The 21156-nt window shown below is 38.9% G+C and overlaps 1 protein-coding gene across 11 annotated transcripts in view; it reads right to left on the bottom strand.

Moving 5' to 3' along the window:
* Positions 1–21156, bottom strand: part of BCAS3 (BCAS3 microtubule associated cell migration factor) — a 497109-nt gene that overhangs the window by 265119 nt on the left and 210834 nt on the right. For all 11 annotated transcript variants that reach the window (XR_012657329.1, XR_012657330.1, XM_032779316.2 and 8 more), the window contains one exon: positions 947–1047. Coding sequence is in view for 9 of the 11 variants with exons in the window: in XM_032779316.2 (XP_032635207.1) it covers positions 947–1047 (101 nt within the window). In the remaining 2 variants the exon portion in view is untranslated. The remainder of the gene's footprint in view (positions 1–946; positions 1048–21156) is intronic.

The raw sequence follows: 21156 nt of genomic DNA, 5'->3' as shown, positions 1-21156 counted from the left end.
CAGTCATTAGACAATGCACTAAAAATAACTGAATTATAAAGATATTACATCATATTTTTCGATCTTTATTTTTCTGTGTTATGACTTAAAGATGACCTAGAAAGGTTTTGCAAAGCATTTGCTTTCTGTTCCCTTAAATTTGTTTCAAATGTTTATGGTTCAACCTTATAGAATGCATTCCAAAATTACAAATACATTTATAGTTTACACCAAATTATTTGAAAATTGATTCTGTCTCCACTTATTGGCCAAATCCTGAGTCCAGAGATCTGACTTTCCTCTTTACATTTATTCCTGCAACATGTAATCTATTATTACAGAGAGAAACATTAGCTCAGAAGTCAGTAGCTAAGTCAAGGGCCAATTACTTTTGAAAGTTTACGTTTTATGTGCATTGGTTTGTATTCAGCAACAGTTGAACTGATTTAGCGTCGGAGAAAGGTGGTGACTGGCAGTCAGAGAGAAAGAGAAATGCTTTAGTCAACTAACCCTCCTTCTATGTTAGGGCAGAATGAATGCAGCTTAAGTCACAACAGAGTAGTCTTCCCCACTTTGCCACACTAACATTGTTTAACCCTGACCAAAACAGACAACACCTGCAGGGTTGGGGAAGGCAGATAATTCTCTATGACCAATTCAATCCTTCCTGATCCACATAGAGATTGCCAAGGATGTAATTAGGGCCTACAGGATGGAGGCTTTGTTTACGCTTGTTAAAACATGGACACCTATCCACTAGGTCCTAGGAATTCATTGAGACGATCAAACCGATTCCACTTAGGTCAAGATTGAAATTAAGTTTACATGTGTTATATTCCTTTACTGTGATCTTTAACATTTTTTTAAATAAAGCTTTGGAATTCACGTGTACTGGATAGAATGCATTTCTCTTCAGAACTGGATATAGAACCACTCCCCACCTCCCCCCAAAAACCAAAACCCATACCTGGGAAAGCCATTCTTCATCCTCTTGACCACTATGGTCAGATGCTAAGCTGTCATATGACTCATGTCGTGTAATAGGTCCAGGACTCCCAGGTGGAACCACTGTGAAAAGAAAGAAGATAGAAAAATTTAGATTTCTCAATCAGATTTTTTAAAATGTATCTTCTCATATATATGTTAGTATGACAACATACATACTTTCACAAAGCTCTGACTCTTTATACTGGAACACAGAGCAAGATCAGTCTGAGCACAGATGGTGTAAAGGCTAAAGAAGTTTCTCTTCTGAAACCTTAGATGTATTCGTATTATTTATTCCTAGGCAAACACTATGATAACCCAACTTGTTCTTGTTCTTTCAGCCTGAAGCTCCAAACAAGCACACAAAATAGCTTCAATAAAGCTGACAGCCCTTCCCATGTGTCTTGAGGGATTTCACACTGACAAATGCCACTGTCAATGATATAAGCTTGCTGCACAAACTTTTCAAATTGTCCACTTTAAGAGAAGTTGAACTATGTTAAGCTACAGTGACAAAACCTATCCTGGGGCACTGGCATGCATACAGACCTTGAACACTTAATTTCTTCCCTGGCTTCAGGAACAAATATGATCATCTCATCATGGCTCTAATGCAGTTAATTTGAAGCTGACTTGGTAACTGACTGGTTTCTTTTTAATCAGGTGGGAGTAGATGATTTACATCTCAGCAACTGTTTTATAAAATTACTAAATTTCATAATAGTAACAACAATCTATTCATGAAAAACATGACACACTGGTTATTTTTAGTATTTACAGATGATTAACTGATCATATAAAAGCAGAACACAGACCAAAACCCCCCCAAAAGTTGCATTGTTCCTATTCAGCAGTCCCTTTTGCTTCTGTGCAAATAGCTAACATTTTATAAGAGAGCTATATGTACAATTGGGCAGGTAACATGAGAGGTCTAGGCTGTTGAGAGTCTAAGGGGAGAAACTAGAGCACCTTTTTAGGAAAGACAATAGGCATATTAGACAGAGGTATATATCACGCAACCACTGTGCAGTTAGTTAAAAATCTCTCACTTAGGAAATGGGATTTTTTTGTATTATTCTGAAAAACTGGATATAAAACACACTTTGGATCAAAAGATGCAATTGAACAGAATTTGCCATACATTTGTAATTGCTTTGGGGTTCTCCTGAACTAGCCAAAAAAAAGAAGCTAGCACAGAAGGTAACTGCCAGCTCTGGTATGATGATTTATTTGCATCCACTTCTGACCTCTACCCACCTATGCATGCATTCTTAATGCTCCCAATCCTGTAGCATCTAACCACCGTATACAAAATCAAGGCTTGAACTTGCGAACACTTGCATACATGAGTAGCTTCACTCATGCAAACAGCTGCTATAATGTCAATGGGACATTAATAATTAGTTCTTCGTGTGCATAAATTTTTACAGGGCTAGGCCCTTAAAGATTGCTACGGACTTAAAAAGACCTGTCTTCGTTTCTTTTGTTCATTTTATGCCACTTCCTTAAGTCGGATCCTCCTTGTTGATTCTCTTCCAGGAATACCATTGCTGGACCATTTTGTTATCATTGTTCTGCTTTTGCAAAGAACAGCCTATGTAGTCATCTACAACTGACAAGACTGCATCCAATGAGGCTGCATGAATGTAATGGAGAGCAGAGTTTGACCTTTACCTCGATATATAAGCTACACACAGAGATTGTTTCATCCACCAGTAAAATACAACTTCTGTGACAACTGATTAACAGGGTAAGACTGTGTAACATTCTGTAAAGAATGCTGCATTCAGCTGAAACTATGGCAGGAAATTAGGTAGGCAGAGTACCTTAGCTGGAATTTGGCCATATCATTGGAATCAACACCATATCACTTCTAAGAAGTGTCATGGGATCTTACATTACTAACGAGGAGTTAATACTTCAGTTTTATGTCTCCTGTCATCCAAAAGATAGGAACAAGAGAACTGTTCTTACACAGGGGGCAAAAAACAGGTCCTTTTGCCAGCTCATTAATAATTTCATTTCCATTTCCTAATTTAATAGCACGCACACACAGGCTATTACAAAAAAAAAAATGTAACCCCTCCACTTCTTCAGTTTGCCCAATGAGGCTACTTAACTCATGCTGAATTAGAGAAATTTCAGAGCCATCAATATTTATATATAATTTCAGGGAACATAATTTGCAGTTTGCCTGCTCTAAAGAGAAACTGCAGTGGTGCCTCATCCTTCACAGGGATCGCCACTGCAAATATTAATATAATCTCATGATTGCTGGTCCTTGGATCATTACGGCCCCATCACTGTACTTCCTAGTGACGGCAGCATTATCCTGCAACTGCAACTTTACAGTGGAGGAAGCACCAGAAATTTTAAAGGCACAAAATGCAGAGGCCTAGAATAATATAACAGGTGAAATGTCTCTCTCCTGTACCTGTTTGTGAACAATGGCTTGAAAGTTGCACACTGGAGTTTGCACCAGGGAAACTGTACCCACTGCGGGGAGCAGAAGGCACCATACAAACAAATTAAGAAAAGACAGAAGTAAATGTGACTGAAAAATATTTTTACTTTGGTATGACAAAAGAGCTTTGCACTGATGTCAAGACCCACTGAACAACCTTCATTAAAGCTAAAACTAATATTTTTATATATGTGTCACCTAAAAATTACCATTTAAAAAAATGATTTAAAAATATTGCTTAAGGGCTGACCTTTATGTGCCAGGCTTCCGCCCACTTCAGATTTTTACAACCATGTTGTAAACCCCTAATAACAGGCATTTATAATAGCAAAGCAGACACAACTGTAACCATAAACAGAGAATGGCGCCTCTATAACAAACAGCATAGGGTATTCATGTAGCTTTATATCATGTGAAATAAAGAGCTTTTAATCCAGTTTTAAGTGCATATCTTAACACAACTCAACTATGGAGCTGCTTCTGACACCCTCATAATGCCATCTCACTTCATTCTTAAAGCTGGTACATAGCAAAATGAATCCAGGGTCTAATTTAAGATTACAAACAGTAATCTTTATGGGCCTCATTTTGCAAGGTGCTGAGATTCTTCCATGAGGTGCTAAGCATCTGCCACATTCACTGAAGTCAATATAATGTTCAGTACGTAATTAAGGACATCATTTAAGCAGCATGCTTTTCAGGATACAATAGTAAAATTGTATTCACTTATATCATTATCACAGTGGTAGATCTTACTCAACAACTTAAGGATGACTCAAACTATCTCAAACCAAACTTAATATTAAGAAGTTAGACATCTGTTGCAGACTGCAAAACCTCCATGACTCACCACCAATATATAAACATGAAACAATGCTGGCTTTCGTAATGCCTTATTTATTCAACCAACGAAAGAAAAACATATTTTTACACGTTTTGCTGTTGCCCTAATCTTCTCCATATCGCCTAAACTTTCCCTGCAATAAATTCTACTGACTGCAGCAATGCCTGTTTTGAGGGCACAGCTGATCAACTGCAGGCTTTCCTGCTATGGAACTCTGCTAACACACTGTTCATAACTCCAGCAGATGTTTCTGCTTTCAAACCAATGGAAACTTTATGGACTGTTTTTCCCCCTCCTCCTTCCCAGGGGCAACTACAAGAGCTGTCAAGATCAGTGAAGTTGCTATTCAGTGACTAACAGCAAAAATGTTGGTTTAGCCAGCAGCAGCAACACTGCTATGTCATCAGATTAGTCCTCTGAAAATTGTTTTATGGAAAACTGAGCGCGTATGTTATTTGGGACTTGTGCATCTGTACATCACAGAAAAAATGAACTTTCCCATTATTTACACAAATACAGTTCCAAGATAAGGTTAATTAGATTCCAGAAGAAAGCTGACAACAATTTGAGCCCAGAGGGGTTGTTGTAATCTCTGAAAAGCTGGATTAACGAGATGCGTGATACGGCACTAATAATAGCACAGCTAATATTGTGCTGGAATAATACAGCTTTTTGAGTTCTTTAGGAACATACCTGCACCAATATCAGAGAGAAAAGATCAAATTTTGCTCACGTTCTGTATTACATCAGCCAAGGCTCTTTCTTGCTCCCTGATCCTTGATACAAGATATGTTCAGTTATTAAAGTTTTCTACCTGTAACTCACACTTTGTATCTAGTTTCACTTTACTCACATTATTCTTTCCTAAGAGAACATCCACAGACTGTATATAATTGTGAAAAGGGCATTTCATGACTGCACAGAGATATCACCCCAACAACTGCAAGTGCTTTGCTTTCTATTAAAACCAATAAAGCATATTATTTCTGCACCACATAATCTTAACTTTTTGCTGCAGTTACTTTGATTTCTTTAACAAACGTACAGTAATCTGGAGTTCAAATAATTTCAAATTTCATACAAGACTGAAGTTTAGTTTGTGTACTCTAGTATAACAAGGTATTGTAACGTACATAGTGGAAAATGGAAAGTATGCAGTTATTAAACATCTGGGGCCAAATTTTGCACAAATAGCTTTCATCTGGGCACAATCACTCGTGCATATAAATGACCTTGCCTCCCTAAAACAGACATGAGTGCAAATCAAGAATGAATGGGTTTGCAAATGCACAGTGGTTACTCTTCCCACTGCCACAGGGATAGATTTTGACTCAAGAGCAGACCAGGGACCATACTATGACTCAGAGTCACAATATGGCCCCTGGTTTTCCCTTTGCTCCAGGAATAAGTAACCTGCAGGGCTGGCTCTAGTCATTTCGCTGTCCCAAGCAGGGAGGCACGCCACGGGGGGCGCTCTGCCACTCACCAGTCCTGTGGCTCTGGTGGATCTCCTACAGACGTGGCTGCGGAGGGTCCACTGGTCCCACGACTCCGGTGGACCTCCCGCAGGCGTGCCTGCGGATGCTTCACTGGAGGCGCGGGACCAGCGGACCCTCCGCAGGCAGGCCTGCGGGAGGTCCACCGTAGCCGCCTGCCACCCTCCCGGCAACCAGCAGAGCGCCCCCCGCGGCTTGGCATGCTGGGGCCTGGAGCCGGCCCTGGTAACCTCTACCCATCTTATATCAGGTGTAGATAACTTCCCTGCTTTAGATTACTTCCTATTCTCCTTCTGCTCAGTTCACCCATTCCCCATCCACCTGAGCAGAAGGAGAACTGGAGGCTCCATGTAGGCTGCTCTCTCTCAGTACTGTGAACCACAGGATGTACAGTTCATTCAGACAGTCGCACAGGCGCTTAAGACAAACAACTGTTGCTCTTAGGTAACTTAAAAAACAACAACCCTACATATTTACTGTACCTCTTAGATATTCCTTATAAGAGATACAGGGTTAAGGTTTCTGCAAATACTGAGCTAATGTTATTTTAAGACACAATGGGGAAGTGGCCATTATAAATTCTATCATTTGTATGTGAAAATGCTCATCCAAGAAAAGCGTCCAGCTAAAGTGCATCCAAATTAATTCCAAACGAAGAGGCATGGAGGGAAAAAAGCCACATAAAAGCCTTCCCATTATTTCACTTGCACACACACGCAATTTACATTTTTAAATTAATTACAATAGACTCTAAAGTCCAGCTAAGACATGGACAATTTACTCATAATTAATCTCCAAAGGCATACATCTACCCTCGGGCAAATTATTGATAACAATAGGTGGAAGATGTGTGCACAATGGCCCTTTAATCTGATTTCTAAGTGTTTTCTTTGCAGTTTCAATTATATTTAGAATGGATAGAGGCAGGAAGAGAAATGAACAAATCACAAGCACCTCAACTGATTCTTCATAAGTACAACTTCTTTTAAGATTAAGCTACACATTTCAGGTTATCTACATCACTATATTACTGTTGATACTCATGGCATTAGTTACATCATGTTATGCACAATGAATAAAAATCAAGAGCCAATATATCAGTTCTTGTACAGGTTTCTTTGATGCAACTTTTCATTCAATTCAACAGGTAAGATTTTTTCAGAAATTCTCTCACCTGCACCAGGCAGGTTTATGTACTAGACTCCATGCTCCCCAGAGTTTATCAATGCATGTTTGTCAAGTAGTTGAATTCTAATAGCTCTTGATCAATCTTTGTAGCATAATTATGGGTGAATGCATGTTCCTAAATTCTTTCTTCCATCACACAGTTATGATTAGATTTCCCCTTTTGGAAAATACTATCTTTGAAATCTTAAATGGTGGTATACGCTGTATGTTAGTTGATTTTATATATATATATATAGATATAGATATAGATATAGATATAGATAGATATAGATATAGATATAGATATATATAAAGATAAGGACAAGTAAATTTCCCTGTAACAGAATAAAAGTCTTGTTCCTGTAGACTTGTTTAAAAAGGAATTTCAAGCAATCACAAATATCTCCTTCCTTTTTCTCTTGATGAAAAGCTCATTACCAATTGCAAACAAACAAAACATTTTCCATGTTATGAATGATCCTTTGATTGTTATATGCACAAAGATTATATAATTATGTAGAGAAATTCTGTACCCCAACACAAATTTATTGTGCCACATTCATTGGCTTACAGAAGTATTTAATTATTCATTATTTATATAAAATAGTTTACTGGGTCCTTTACAGACATAAAAGACTTGATCCCCGTACCGCACAGTTTATAATCTACAGGGAATATCTAAGTAGAAGATGAAGTTCTCAGGAACTTTGGTGACTATATATTTTTAATTACTTTAATTTCCATTGGTCTGGTAGACTGCAGCCTTGCCTACCTGTTTTTTTTAAACACTAAAAGTAACAATCTGTAATCAGGCTTCAATGTTTCTCTCAGTTCTGTTACAAGATTTTCACTGTGCTTGACTCTAGCTTTCTTTTCTAAATTAGGGCAAAAAGGGCGGCGAGACGGGGGGAAACACTTCCCGGACAGAGATACAATGTACTGTACCACTTACAATGTGTTAATGTTGCATTGGTGTGGAACTAAAAATTTAGATACTTAGGGTGTGCAGCAGACTATCAATTCTCTACCAATAAGCAATACTTTCTTTCCTGGATTAAAAAATAATTTCAGCTGCAAAGACCTACTGTGAAATCCATCTGATGGCCATCTTTAAAGAATTATGGAAGAGGCAACTATTTCTATAATTCACTGACTTCAAAAGTATGTTTGACATTATTGTCGGGAAAATTATGTTAACCATGGATTAGTGTTACAATCAAAGTATGTAGTGAGAAGTCAAGAGGCTTAATAGTAAATTTTCAAAGCGGTGCGGAGGGATTTACCCGTTTGACTCCCATTAACGTCAATAGGAGTCGCGCGGCTAAATCCCTGTACACCGCTTTGAAAACTGACCCCTCGGTGTTGATGGAACCCTCTCTAAGAAGTTCCAGATGACCATGTAAGAACAGCAAAGAATGTTTCAGCATGTGCCCTTGTTCATTATTGTTGTTTGTACACATCTGAAAGATTTTAATTCTTATACTCAGTGCTGTTTCCAGCATTTAGCATTAGAAAAGCAGACTGGGATGAGGAAATACTTACCACGTTGATGTGGCCATGTATACGTTCATGCATGTATATACTGCCCCAATAACTCTTAAGCACTTTGAGAATTTAACTTGCATTTAGTGCATTTTTATCCACTTTTACTGGATTATTACATAAATGTTGATCAAGGCTAAACACATTACACATTCTGCCATTGAAGAGCTGCACTTCCATGTAAGACAACTTCTGTGAAGTGACACCTGCCCTGTTTCTACTTATCCTGCTCAGATCTAGCCTCAGCAAAAGAATAGAATTTCCCTCCTTATCCCACTTAACTTTGCTCTTAGCAGTAATTGTGAAAAGCAGATTTGTGATAGGGCTGTCTGCTCCTTAAGGGCAGTAATGTCTAGTGGTTGACTCATCTCACCACACAGCATTGCCCTTTAAGATTTTGAAAAGTCCTATCATACACACAAAGAGAGATCTAGGAGATATTGGAATAGAGGAAACGGTTCCACGAGTAGTAATGTTCAGGAAGAAATCCCATTACTGTTTCTTTAAGGCCTGGAGCCTTGCAGAGAGAGTGGGGAAAAGTTCCCCTTTCCTCCTCACCAACTGGGAATGGGCTGGGAGGAGGGGACCTGTATAAAAGCTGACTCCCCTCTCATACCAGGGCAGATACCAGCAGGAGAAGATGGGCCTGTTGAACCTTGAGCCTCAGAGGACTAATTAGGCAGGAAAAGCGCCAGCTGAGGAAAAATCTAGCTAAGGCTGTACAGTGGGCTAAATGATAACTCACCTGAGGGAGGATAGCTGGAGACTCCTGATTTAAGGAGAGGTATAATAATTGTCTCAATTACCCATCTCCAAGTGGAGGACGGGGTCTTCTGCCACCAGGAGAGACAGAGTGACTGTTTCATTAAAGCACATCCTGTTCCAGAAGGAAAGCTGGGACTCCTGGCCTAAAGAGAAAAGTAACATCTGCCCGCACTAATCAGCTTCAGGAGGAGGGCTGGGACTCCTGCTATATGGAGGGACAGAGGTCACCCTGAGGGGACTGAACACAGAACTCAGAGGGCAGGCTGCAGAGGAACCCTGACAGCGAGGAGAACCTTTGTTTATTTGGGACTTTTGTTATGGACTATTTTGTATGAGGTTTTATAATAAATCAGCCCCAAGAAGCATATAATTGAGTTAAGAGGGCAGGAAGTGGAGTAATTGACTTCCTAAGAGGGGAAACTGAGGCACAGGCCACCTGCGGTGCCATGCCCGACTGAAAGGAGGCATGCCAAGGTGACCTCCATGACATCACAAGGTTAGAGAGTTAGGGAAATTTAGTTTCCCTCACTCAAAACACAAACTAACATCTCCACTTAAAAAACTTTTTTATGTAAAGAGAGGTGATTTAGACTACAATGCAAACAGTTACATCAGGTCAAGAAAGCACTAGTGTTTATGTCCTCATGATTAATGAAGCAAACATGAAAATCCTAACGCTCTGAAAATGACTGTGTACCAAGCTTTATTCCACACTGTTTGTGATTAATATCATGGACACTCATCAAAAGTCTATATAAAACGTACTTGTTCAACAACCCATAGTTGGCTGTCTCTTGTCAATACAAAACAAGTAAAGTAAAAAGGCAAATCAGGTAAATGAGGAAGAAATAAAATGTGTTTTGAAAATATTATTACATTACTTAAACACATGGTTTACACAGTAAAAAAAACAAAAAAAAACAAAAAAAAAAAAACTTACCAAACAGTTTGTAATGAATCCAGGGTTTATCAGAGAGTGAAATAACAAGCAACATTATAATTTGTGAAACTGATAGAGCAACTCCCTTTTACCGTCTCCCGTCATTTCAAAGAGAAAACGAAAAGGCAAAAGTCTCAATTCATTTTGTTTTTTACGTTAAGAAACAATTATCAGGGCACACATCTCCACTGTCATCAGCACTACAGATGTCTAGGGCATATTCTGCACGTTACATACTGCACATGAGATAAAAATGGAATAATCAAGACATATGTATAGTGTGGATCACAAAGGAGAATTCTGCTTTTTGATTCAAGAAACTATACAATTAAATAATTCCAAATGGCTAGTGAACCAAATATGTTCAGAGTAAAGAGAGAATATGATGAACTTCAAGATGCAAAGTGCTGTTTAAAGCAGATAAAGGAAAACTGAGCAACCTGTCTTTCCCTTCCCTGAAGCCTCTTGTTACAGTGACAATGTTAACTACAGCAGATTACGTTTGCTAGCTGTGTAAATTGTTCTACAGCTCTCTTGTGCAACAATCACTATTCTTTGTGGTAGGTGTTGGCTCTGAGACACTGATAAAAGGCATGATGAGGATGAAGTGAAATGAAGAGGTGGAGAGAAACGTGACCTTGACTAATACTTGCATACCACTGAGAGAAAAATAATGTTGCGGCAGAGATAAACAGAAGATAGAAGCTAGGAAACAATAACAAAGTATTAAACCTGTGGGCAGAAGCTCTTTAATCTCTGACTGCGTAGGAGGAGGCTGGGTTATAATCATGAAAATGCTCAGTATGTTATCATCTACTACAGAAGGTCTGGAACAAACCAAAGCCAACCCAACTATCAATTTTCTGAGGAACAGTGTGTCAAGGTTCTGCTTAATCTGAAAATTTAAAAAATGTAGTTGTAAAAACCAAAAATCTTTAAAATCCATTACTGTTTTAAAAATAAGCGTAAACAAATTTCCAAAAATTAGATGTCTTTTGAAATCACTTTAAATTTTGTTAAAATATTAATTTTTTTAAAAGAAAGACAATCATATATTTATTTCCACTATTATTATTACTGTTATGTAACCTCACTGTGCTGGGTTACAAAAAACGCCCTCTCCAGATTTCAGAGGAATTATAAAACTAATTCCAGAATGACTAGGATTTTTAGACTGCTTCTGAATAATTCAATAGCCTTTGGAAAGAAGCTTGTACTTCAAATTGGCTTGTAGCTACAGTGAGACATCTTGAAAGGTATGTTGCATTCCTTAATTATGCTGCAGAAATGAAGTATAATTTCAAAAAAAGAATACAACACTAGCTAAAGGCAATGTTTCTCAGCAAACACAAACATAACATCAAAGGGAGAATCCAGAAAATATGAATATTTAATTTTCCACTTTGACTGTAAAGGTTAAGCATTCATCTAGCGGGGTAAGTACATATCATCCAAGCTGTTGATTGCTTTTCTAAAATGCCAAAACACTGATGTAATGTGATTCCCTACTTTCAAACAGTTTACTGGGGAAACTACCAAAAGGTTAACTAGCTGCTGCTTCTTATGTCCTTCCACCACAATCAGAGGTTTTTCCAGTGTTAGGCACATGATATGGCCCCTTCTGTACCCCTGGTGAGATCTTCCAGGGTGCACAGTTCCTCCAGGAGCTGATAAAGCAACAGACATTCCATGGTCTGTATTTCAGAACAGTCACACGTGTCCGGGTTGTTAGAATACCCCCACTTCCACATATTGACTTTTGACTTGGCAACTCTTGCTCAGAGACAATTTAAACATCTCAGCAGTGATCAGTCCTCTGTGGGAAGGTGTTCGGCAACATTGATGTGCATTTTGACGTCCTTGTTGAGTATTTTGAACTGTGTGCACCACATTTTCAGTCACGTAGCCTTCAGTGATTTTTTAAAGCAGTTCTCTTGCAGAGAGGGAGCTTTACAGTAGTTAGCTGCCTGTAATCGATGAAGTGTGGCTATGTAGCAAATGTCTGGTATCTCTGACCTGTCTTAATCATTCCATTTTGCAATATCTGGTGGAGTGATTCCAACAAGCACATAAAGGCTATTCAAGTTTGCCTTTTAGACATCAAGTTTTAGACATCCTGCGACGTAGTAGCAGCTTTCATTCAGCACAGAGTCCAGCTTCTTTGCGTGAACCAATCTTTCCCACACCAGACATGCAAATTTGGCCACCAAATAACAAAGTGCAACAGTGCTAGCTCTTAAAGTTGCTGGGTTGGTTCCCCATTTTGAATCTGAAAGCTTCCTGAGTATGTTGCCTGGGATGCTAGCTTTGCCTTCTGCCTTCTCTATGTGTGCCTTGAAGGAGAGAGTGCAGTCTAGCATCACTCCAAAGTAAACAGGATTCTAGCAGTGAGAAAGTGACACCCCATTCCAGATGATGTTGAGTTGTCTATTGGCCTCACGATTCCGAAGCTGGAAGAGACTCACTTGTGTTTTGGCTGGGTTGGTGTGCAATTGGTTCTTGGTGCAATAGACTGAGAGCCCAGACAGCACTGATGTTAACAGAACTTTGATCTGGACGAGATCCTTGGCTTGGTCAGCAATGCATAGAGGTTGGTGGCATAGATAAAACTTTCCTCCAATTTCAGCTGGGGTGAAGTCATGACAGGCAAAGTCATTTGCATGTAGGAAGTCCTCTGACAGGTCCTAACAGATTTACAAAAGCACAGCTTCTCCCATCATTCAACGGAGATTAAACAGTCTCCTCTACCTGCCTTCATGTGGAAGATCTTCAACAAGTCAATTCCACAATATTCTGCTCAGAATTGCTTTGATTTCTCATAGGGCTGTTGCAGCTGGAGTTTGTGAATCACTTCATAACACTGAGAATATTAAACCTGTAATTTTCATTTATCATAATGTTATGGGTAGTCTGTACCTGTACCAGAGGAACATAGCTGAAAAGCCAACAGATAGTTGCCTTTGAAACTCTGCATGCAGTTCAGAGGCTTAAAGAGGTGTCACAGAGCCAGAGACTAGCTGCACTGGTGGAGGCATAGCTACAAGATGGCCCAATTTGTTGTCTGAGAATGAACTTCAGTTTGGTCATAGTTATATTTATTATTTGTACTGCAGTAGTACTTAGAAGCCCAAACTGAAATAGGGGCCCTCTCAATAAGAGAGTCCCAAGATAGACAAGAGGGGAAACAGAGGCACAGAGTGGTGAAGTGTCTTGCTCAAGGTGACACAGCAGTTTAGCAGCAGCACAGCAGACTTCTAAGTCCCAGTCCAGTGCCCTACTCAATAGACCATACTGCTGGGACACTCACAGGATGAATGCCTTGCAGTCTGGTAGGAGATAACTGGATCCTGCAGTGCAGCCATTTGGGATAACAGGTCAGGTATTCATTTGGCAAGGACAATCTGCACCATTGGCATGTTGCCCAATGTCAATAAAGTTGAAGTCTGGCTTTTCATTGTATCATAGCACATTTTCACAGACAACATTCAATATAGCTGTAACCTTCTGCATGTCACCTGTAAACCTGCATTCAAACCAGGGCCACTTGAAAGAGCTGTAAAGGGACTGCTGAAGTGTAACAACATAGCTATAAAATCTCAAAACAGGGTAAAACCTCCTCTCAATATACAGTGATTCCCCCCCTCAGTGTTAATGGCAAACAGAAGGTAAAACCTCTTTTCTCATGATGAGAACACATCCTTGAAGGCAAAATTCTCCTTTCAAGTCTAACTCTTATTCCCAGTACAATCCTCTATGGCATAATATGCATCAATTTCATGTGTGCAATTCCCAGTGTCACAAGTGGAATGTGTGAAAGGGGTGTAAAATAGGCAATTAATTTCTGAAAGTTGCTCCGAGAGAAGAATTTTGTCACCGGTGTTTAACTTGCATTGGAGAGAGGAGGAAGTGTAAATGTGATACCACAGAGACGCCAGACTACCTACTAGATTGTGTTACCACTTAGTTTAACCAAACAGTTACACAGAGTTAACACAATCCTTTTACAGACAATACTTAGTGAACACTTAGCAAGCCAGATCTGAGATCCCTGGATGAAAGGCACTAAAAGTGAAATGCATAGCAGTTGGTCCACAGGTGAGCAAAGATATACTATACTGGCCAAGTCAATGCCAGTTGTAAATCTGGGCCTAAATGTTTATAAACTGTGTCTTACAGAGTTTACAAACCCAATTCTCAGTAGGTTCATGCATACCTTAAGCAGAAATTACTTTATAGAAATAATAAAAATCAATCCAGTATTGCATAGTAGAAGGTCATAGAATTTGAGTGGAGCGACCTGGCTCATGCCTTTGAATTCTAGAGTTAGGGTCATATAACGAAAACAGCATCCTGTGATGGACAACAAATGAAATGGTACCAGCTTCAATGGTTCCGCTCAGGCTTCTACCCACCTATGGAACAAATACATTTTCAGAAGTGGTTGTAGTGAGATAAAAGAAATGATGCAGTGTTTACTTAACACAACAGAAATGCTCTTTTGATTATTCAGAAGTCAATTAGTAAGAACTGCCTCCGAAGCCTCCTGTTAGAGGTTTAATAGCAATGAGGTGCAAGTACACTTACCAGCAACACTACAATCAAGTAGAGATTTTTGCTTTAACAAAATCTATATTTATATAATTACATTTCCTATGGTTGAGGGCAGCTGTAATTAATGGATTTCCCTCCTTCCCCTAATGTAGCCATTTGTCAATTTAAACACAGAACATCCAATCAATTTTGATGTATTTAGTAAGCAATTTGTCAAAAAGTGCTGCAGAGCAGTTAATATATTAATTCTTGTCATAGGCATGCTTCTGACAACTGCAGGGCCTCTCCATCAAATTGTTCTTGATGAGCCTAAACTGTTACCCGGAACTTGAAGGTGCCCATTGCCATGGTAGTAAGAGAGAAATTATACAAAACTATATACAAGAGGCAACTTTCTGTACGTCCAAGTTTGCTTCAATTTGAATACATTCATTTTAGTCTATTTTTGTTCTGATTTGGAGTAAATCTTGTTCTTAAATGTGTTAGGCCCAGATGTGTCAAATGTCTGGAGGTATTTTTATACCTTCCGTCCATAATAACAGGCAACTAGATTGAAAAAAAGATTTCACTTTCAGCTTTGTAAGATTGACTGTGAACTGATCAATGGAGTGGATACAATATTGTATTAAAATACATTTTTAAGGAGGAAATTTCTAGTCATTGGGGAAATTCATAAATTGCCTACATTAAATGAACCCCAACAAGAATCATTATGGTGTCTGATTTACACAACACAGTCACAAAATAAACTATACTTAGCATTTATACAGAACCGTACATGTTCAAAACTCTTTACGAACACTTCACCTCCCTTGTGAGGTGGATACAGTAAACCTCATCCCATTTTACAGAACTCAAACAGGGGAAGCAATTTGCCCCAGGTTACACACACTGAGTCATGGCAGAACTGGGAGGAGAATTCTAGGATTAAATGTCACCCCCACTGTAGTCAATGGGAGTGAAATAACTGAGCCAGGATTTCACCCCTGGAGTTTTAGACTCCCAACCCTCCTCCTGTAAGAAAAGACTAAGACTTTCTCTGAAGCTACAAAAGCATATCATGCTATCAGTTATCAGCACAAACGAGTGTACCTGCCTAGCAGGAAGAGCATTTCAAGTAATGTCTACTTTTATATGGGTCTGTCAAAGAGAAAATAAAAGTCCCCTCAACGTGATTGCGAGATCACAGATGGATAAACACAGTGGAACTCCCTCTTACATTGCCGTCCCTTTCTCCCTCCCCTCTCACTATCAGTGGAGGTTCACTATAACTAGAAGTGTAATTTTAACACTGTGTTCTGAAGGAAATGGGGAGCTGCATTCTACTTCAGCATAAATACAGCTTTCAGGTTCATTTTAATGGAATTTTCTCATCAAACAAAAGGCAAAATAAACAATACAAAATCAGGAGTAAAATCATCTGCATTCTGAATACTTCTTTAGGGTACCTATTCTATCTCAGTCTGAATCCTTCCCGTGCTATCAAACTTTGCATATGGAATGAACAAGGCTCTGTCATCCCAGTCTATCATAAGATGCTCTTTATATGTCTTCTGTGTTCTTAAGCCCCATAGATTCCTACCAATGGTTTTCAACCTTTCATTTGCAGACCTCTAAAAAATTTCAAATGGTGGTGTGGACCCCTTTGGAAATCTTAGGCATAGTCTGTGGACTCCCACGGATCCGCAGGTCACAGGTTGAAAACCACTGATCTATGATAACGACAACCTTTCACAGGCCCCTTACACAGTCTGCAGACCCCCCCAGAAGTCCGCAGACCACAGGTTGAAAACCACTGGTTTTACTATAGGTCCTGGAAAAAACTGTCATTTATACATTCTCTTATACAATATATATCAATAAAACAAGTATCTGGTCGCTTTGGCCCAGTCAACAACCCAGAAATCACCGTGCACAATATCATCAGTAATGCTGTTAAATTCACACATAAAATTGCTTGGAAGTCTTCAGGTCAAGAACAAAAATTACCAGAAATTAATTTAAGCAGGATTTAGAGCTGAAGAAAATTTGCACACTAAATAACACGTAACTGCTTTGATTACAGGTGTAGTGCTGGGGCTCTGATTATCGTTATTGCGGCAGTTTAACATGTATGCTAGTTTTGTTTGTTTCGTATGCATTAGCCACAGTAAAAGCACCTAGGACAATGAATGGATGCTTTCATATAAATGGGAATAAATAAATAAATAGTGCAGCGTCTCTTGTCTCCTGGCTATTCATTCTGATGGCAAAATTAGAAACTAGCCATTTACCTGTAGGTGGCTTCAAAAGGTACATCCCTAAGCAACTTGCTAGCTGAAAAGAAACATGAATATTAGCACTGATAATCTGTCCTACTTTTTTTAGGTTCCCCTATCAGAGGTGATCTAGGCCAAGGATCTAGGCCAGAATGAAGTTACTGCATGATTAGCAAAATGGCCTGAAACACTATCACATTCATCCCACACAGTAATGTTTTAAGTACCATATACAGCAACTGGAAAGGTGAGGGACTAGGAACAGGAGGTGTAGGCTTCTGACTGTAGTCAGGCTTACATATTTCCACAGACATTTAATTGAATGCAATGTACGAGTACCTATATGCATGCAAGTATGCAATATAAGGAGGAGGACATTAGCTGAGTAAATCCCTTCAGTCATGCCACAAAAGAGAAAAATCGCTTGTGTAAAGCTTTACCCACCAGTACCTGAACTAAAATTATTCATTAGAAAGAAACCGGCTACAGTTCCATGGTTGCAACTAATTAATTGCCACAGAAATAAAGCACACTTCAACAGCTTGCCTCTACATGTCACACTTATTAGCCACGTCTTAATTCCTGAGTACTAGTTAGAAGAGGCAAGCTACAATCAGAGAATAGAAAAGGATGAATCTTAGCTACTCTCTGCAGAAAATCAGGTTCTTTACAGGTTAAACTCCTTGGGTCATGGACTGCCTCTTCCTATGTATTTGTACAGTGCCTATAGTTCGGATAACACAACAGGGTCCTGATCCTGACTGGTGCCGCTGGGTGCTACAGGAAATAAATTATTATTAATAACAATATCAATCTAGTCACACCAGATGACGTTACACATGTCACACATATAACACATAGGAAGAACAAAACATAACGGAATTTCCTTGCTTTAGTGAGATTGGTTTTGAAAGGGGAGGGATGGGAGAGGTCACAGTAGAATAAAGCGGGAAGCAGCACTTTCTTGGTAGCAGCAATGGCAGTACCAGCAATTGAGGTGAAAAGAGCACGTGTTACAACCAACAAGCCTATAAAACACAGTTTCAAATGCCTGATATCGAAGTCCTTAAAAACATGATAGGTCTAAATCCTGTGCAGGGAAACCCTAAAAAAATTATATCTGAAATGAAATCTGCTCCATCAGAAGACTAAGGTGATTCTTGGTCCTCTGACATTCTCACTTTGACCAAATGTGTCAGAAGCCTGAAGCAGTTATCAGCAGGATACTCATGTTTCCTGTAGGTCTGCAGGTTATGAATTTAAAATGCAGGTCACTTAGGAGCCATGAACTTGTAGAGAGGTCCACATCCCTCCTCACCCAGTTTCCCCATTTGTCTGCAATGCCACAGTAAAAGGAACACTGGCTATTAGAGAGCTCAGGTAGAAGTGTACCCGCATTGCCAGGATCAAGGTTTTTGCAGCAGATGTCACAGATGACCTCAAAGCAATCAAACAGCTGTGCAAACTCACTTACAACTACCCTTGGGATAAAGGTCGTGGACACTTGTTCAACAAAATATTTCTTCAAACAATGGTTCCTTTTAACCGGGCATATAACTTTACATAACTGTGAATATAACTTTAAAATCTTTCTAATAATATGGCTAAAAGCTGAATATAAATAACTAAATCCACTATTTTAAAACCATTCTTTTGTCATACAGTAACCAACATCTTATTGGCGTACTTTGAACTTTCCAAAGATTAAAGAATAAGATTTTGCTATTCTGCTTTAGCATCAAACTGCATATTTACGAAAACCTGCAAAGTATACCCTTCAACCAGACTACCAGACGTTTCATTGTTCTGTCCGTCTGCTGATAGAGGTACCCTGTGTTAGAAAAGCACACACAGTATTTTTCCATGACCTGGGGGCAAAGGTCACTTATTATAAATGGATAATGAGACCTAATGCAATGTTCTGAGTGTGGACAAAGAAAGGGTCTATCCATAGCCCCCTGTGACTTGGTCATTCAGGCTTTTATTTCCCCTGCACACTTAATGGAGCCAAACAATTGGCAGAAATGCTATACAGAAAGACTGAAACCGAGAGAAACTGCTGTATTGTAACTCTGATGGACAGATACAAATAGTGACCCTGAAACGGCGCCAGAATTCCTTTTACCACGAACATGGCAGACAGCGGTAGCATTCACCCTAAACTCCCATTTAGCCATTTGCTGGCAATTAAACTTACTGACGGAAGTGATAGCACATCAAACCACAGGCTATAGCTAATGTCAACCCATTACATTACTGCAGGTAAGCAGAGCCAGATAATTCCATTTTAGCATATATTTCCTAGGAAAAAAGCAAGAAGTAATTTTTTTTCTTGTGAATCCTGTTTTGTTTAATGGAACCTACTTGCTAAGGACTCTACAGCATAGCCTCAAAATCGGAGCATAACAAAACCGGAAAGCAAATATATCATACAAAATTCAGAACAGTATTTTCTATGTTAATGCTATTCTTTATCGTCAATTTTCTTGATTTAAATCTGCAGCATTAAGATTTTCTTTCCCCTCCTATACTCCTGTATTAGATCTGTCAACTTACACTGTTCCCTCTTACCTTAATTAAAATTTGATTTAAAAAAAAATCAAGGTAACTCAAACTCTGCAAATGAATTTTTAATACACATTTAGCTAGCATTTGTAGATTAACAAAATGAGTGCTGTAAACATAACAGATAATGTGTACAAAGACTAAGTTATTAGGAAGGTATCTCAAAATAGTAAAATACACTCAATGTGGAATTTTATTTTTCTTTCTTTAAAAGGCTCGCTCAGTACAATAAGCAATTTGAGTTGTGTAGCTTTTTAAGCATTTATTGAAGTAGACAATGTGTCCATATTCAGCCTTGATTTCAAGGTCAGGGATGAATCTGGCTCCCATACATGTATAACACTAAAGGATTTTATTTTCACCACATTTATACGACCCATGACTACTAATTTAATCAGAAATTGAAAAAGTACATAAATAAAACTGTTCTGTATAAAGTAACCTAAATTCAGAAATCAGTCTTCTGTGTTTCTGGGCACATACCGGAATAACTGGATGCAATGTAAAAATGTCTATATGCAGGTATGTGTGCAGTGAAAATACTTGTACTCAGTGAGGACGAAAGAACAAATAACAGAAAATGTTGAAAAAGGGTAGGTCTGGCCCAAACACGCAAACTGCATAAACTCACAAACATAACTGGAGTGAGTAAGTTAAAGTTTCTATTGACCAGATTTCTACTGGCTCGGGAACCAGCCATTCCCATTGTTCTCCAATTTTTAAATAATTGCACAAGGCATTAACCTTGAAATCATTATAGAACAAAATCTATTGATAAAAATGAACTTACACATTGAATGCTTTTTATTCCACAAAAGACTTAAGTATCTTCTTCATCTCTTGCTTTATCCCTTATACGGGCATGTTTATTATTAACAGAACAAGAGAATACATATTCCAGGAAAAAGGCAAAGTATGAGATAGCATCCCATGTCCTGCTCATAAGGACAGGGAAGAGATGAGGCACTTTCTTCCAAATATTAATTCCATCAAAGCAGGTGGAGTATTTTAATGACTTTGGCAGATGAAGCCCTAGTATATTCTTTTTGGTCCTATTGCCAAAAAGATGTGCAATGACAACACCAGAAAAAGATGCATAAGAAGCAGATTTCCCTCCAGTGGGAGGGATAGCTCAGTGGTTTGAGCACTAGCCTGCTAAACCCAGGGTTGTGAGTTCAATCCTTCAGGGGGCCACTTAGGGATCTGGGGCAAAATCAGTACTTGGTTCTGCTAATGAAGGCGAGGGCTGGACTCTATGACCTTTCAGGGTCCCTTCCAGTTCTAGGAGATAGGTATATCTCCATATATTATATTAAAAAGATTTCAGGGTATCAAAACTATAAAAAAGTATGAGCATACTGTGCATAAGCAATTATCTCACCCTGTGTTACGAAACTAACCAGTTACTCTGCACTATGAGCTACTGGAGGCTAGGGACAAAAAGTACAAACTCATCACCTAGAGCTAGGAACACAACTCAAGATTTAGTCACTCAAATAAGTGGCCTGAATGTCGGTGGGGATGAATAGTGAGAGCTCTTGTTGACATCAGTCGAAGCTATGGGTATTTGGCACCCATGAATATTTACCTCTGAGCCT

Source organism: Chelonoidis abingdonii, chromosome 20 (assembly GCF_003597395.2).
Source record: "Chelonoidis abingdonii isolate Lonesome George chromosome 20, CheloAbing_2.0, whole genome shotgun sequence".
Classification (NCBI taxonomy): domain Eukaryota; kingdom Metazoa; phylum Chordata; order Testudines; family Testudinidae; genus Chelonoidis; species Chelonoidis abingdonii.
This window is presented reverse-complemented; position numbering and strand designations above follow the sequence as displayed.